We start from the raw sequence: 2793 nt of genomic DNA on the forward strand, positions 1-2793 counted from the left end.
GATTGGCCATAGGGTGGTGGCCATGGAGGGATGATGGTGGCCATCAGGGGATGGTGGTGGTCAAGGGGAAGGTTTGGCCATAGGGTGGTAGCCAAGAGGATGGTGGTGGCTATGGAGGAGTGCTGGCCATAGACTGGTGGCCACAGGGATGGTGGTGGCCAAGAGGATGGTGGTGGCCATGGAGGAGGTTTGGCCACAGACTGGTGGCCACGGAGGAGGGCTGGCCACAGACTGGTGGTCCCAGGTGGCCGGGTGGCTCACACCATCCTCTCTCGCAGGACGAGGACGGCAACACCCTGTCGGATGAGGACATCGCGGCCGAGGCCGACACCTTCATGTTCGAGGGTGAGGACGCCGTCCTTGTCACCGGGTGCCAATGAGGGTGTTGGGGAGACACCCAAGTGTCCCCTCACTCACCCGCTGTCCCCACAGGCCACGACACCACGGCCAGCGGCCTGGCCTGGCTCTTCTACAACCTGGCCGGCCACCCCGAGTACCAGGAGCGGTGCCGCCAGGAGGTCCGGGAGATCCTGGCAGGCCGGGACAGCGAGGACATCGAGTGGTGAGAGGTCCCTGGGGTTGTCCCTGGTTCACCCCCTTCTCAGGGGACACGGTGCCACCGTGGCTTTGTCCCCAGGGAGGACCTGTCCCGCCTGCCCTTCACCACCATGTGCATCAAGGAGAGCCTGCGGCTGCACCCGCCCGTCACCGCCGTGTCCCGGCGCTGCACCCAGGACGTGGCCCTGCGGGACGGTCGTGTCATCCCCAAGGGTGCGGCCACCCCCCTGACACTGGGGGTGTCCCCGGTGTCACAGTCACCCCCCCCCTCGTCCCCCCTGTCCCTGAGGTTGTCGTTTCTGTCCCACCAGGGGTCATCTGCCTGATGAGCATCTACGGGACCCACCACAACCCCGAGCTCTGGCCCGACCCCGAGGTAGGACCACGTGGGGGTGGGAGGTCCCTGTCACTGTGGTGGGGACAGCTGTGTCCCCATGGTGTGGTGATGTCCCTGTCCCCATGGTGGGGACAGCCATGTCCCCACGGTGTGCCGGTGTCCCTGTCCCCATGGCAGGGACAGCCATGTCCCCACAGTGTGGCGATGTCCCTGTCGTCGTGGTGGGGACTGTCATGTCCCTATGGTGGTGACAGGCGTGTTCCCCATGGTGTGGCAGTGTCCCTGTCCCCATGGCAGGGACAGCCGTGTCCCCATGGTGTGGCGATGTCGCTGTCCCCGCGCTGGTGACCGCCATGTCCCCATGGCAGTGACAGCTGTGTCCCCAAGGTGTAGCAGTGTCTCTATCACCATGGTGGGGACAGCTGTGTCCCCATGGCATGGCAGTCTCCCTGTGCCCGTGGCGGTGACAGTGTCCGTGTCACTCCAGGTCTACAACCCGCTGAGGTTCAGCCCCGAGAACACCAAGGGACGGTCCCCAACCTCCTTCATCCCCTTCTCCGCCGGCCCCAGGTACGCCGGGGTGGGGACACGAGTCCCCATGTGGTCCCTGTTCCTCCTTCCCAGGGTTCCCCCCACAAGGGAACCCCTCCTTACCTCTGGGTTGTCCCCAAACAGGGTCACCCCAGGGCTTTGCTCCCACCAAGGTTCCACCCATCACCCCAATGTTGGTCCTGCCAATCCCCCCACTCTCAGCTCTGTCCCTCTTATGGGGTCCTCCCTGGCCTTTGCCCCCACTGAGGTCCCCATCACTCCAACACTGTCCCCTCAAGTCACCCCTCCCCAACTCTGTCCCTTCTGGGGTCTCCCTTGGGCTTTGCATCCGTCGAGGTCCCCACCACCCCAATGTTGGTCCCCCCCAAGCCTCCCCACCCCAACTCTGTCCTCCCTTGGGTCCCCTCTTATTCCAGCTCTGCCCCCCTTCAGGGTCACCCCCTGCTGTCACCCCAGCCTGGTCCCACACGTCCTCGCGGGCAGGGGACCTTGTGCCACCCCCCGTCCTCACTGAGGCTCACCACGACAGTGGCCCACGGTGGCTGTCCTTAGCAGTCCCCAGTGGCCATCCCTAGTGGCCCAGGTGGTCCCTGTTTACTGTCCCTGGTGGCCTGTGGTGGTGCCTGTGGTGGCCGTCCCCACCCTGGCTGGGTTCACAGCGGGCTTGTTGTCCCCAAGCCGTGTGACATCCAGCTGGGACGACCCTGGGGAGGTCCCACCGCCACGAGGGGGGTGGTTGGGGGCACCTGCGTCACCCGGGAGGTGACAGCAGGGGCCGTGGCGGCAGGAACTGCATCGGGCAGAGCTTCGCCATGGCCGAGATGAAGGTGGTGACGGCGCTGACGCTGTCGCGGTTCTCGCTCCGGAGGGACCCGGCGCGGCCGCCCCCGCGCCGCAAACCGGAGCTGATCCTGCGCGCCGAGGACGGGCTGTGGCTGCTGCTGGAGCCGCTGCCCAGGGGCACGGCCTGAGGGACACCGTGGGGACACCGTGGGGACACCGTGGGGACACCCCGCGGGGTGGGTGTCACGCCTGGGGGGGGCAGCGGGGAATAAACGTGGCACGGAAGGGACATTGTGGTGCCATCGTGGTGTCCCTGTGTCCTCCTTGGTCACGGGACACCTCGTGGCACGGACGTGTCACCCTGGTGGCACGTGGGGCTGTCCCTCCATGACGTTGTCGCCTCCCTGACGGAGGTGTGGCCTCCTGGGACACAGGCCATCCTCCATGGGTGTGTCCCTTGGGTCGTTTGTCACCATCCATGGACGTGTCACCTCATGTCACCCTCCATGGCTGTGTCACCCTATGTCACTGTCCACATCTGTGTCCCTCCATGTCACCCTCCA

General features: G+C 65.9%; 1 protein-coding gene across 1 annotated transcript in view; it reads left to right on the forward strand.

Annotated features, from left to right (window-relative positions):
* The window catches only part of LOC114072167 (leukotriene-B(4) omega-hydroxylase 2-like), a 10052-nt gene extending 7541 nt beyond the window's left edge, over positions 1 to 2511 (forward strand). Inside the window, exons 5-10 of the mRNA XM_027910088.1 lie at positions 231 to 345; positions 433 to 562; positions 638 to 771; positions 870 to 934; positions 1383 to 1465; positions 2235 to 2511. Coding sequence (XP_027765889.1) covers positions 231 to 345; positions 433 to 562; positions 638 to 771; positions 870 to 934; positions 1383 to 1465; positions 2235 to 2418 — 711 coding nt within the window. The 3' untranslated portion in view covers positions 2419 to 2511. The remainder of the gene's footprint in view (positions 1 to 230; positions 346 to 432; positions 563 to 637; positions 772 to 869; positions 935 to 1382; positions 1466 to 2234) is intronic.
* The last annotated feature ends 282 nt before the right edge of the window (positions 2512 to 2793 follow it).

The sequence above is a fragment of the Empidonax traillii genome, unplaced genomic scaffold (assembly GCF_003031625.1).
Source record: "Empidonax traillii isolate 1590-97213 ecotype Southwest subspecies unplaced genomic scaffold, ASM303162v1 scaffold2714:size19026, whole genome shotgun sequence".
Lineage (NCBI taxonomy): Eukaryota > Metazoa > Chordata > Aves > Passeriformes > Tyrannidae > Empidonax > Empidonax traillii.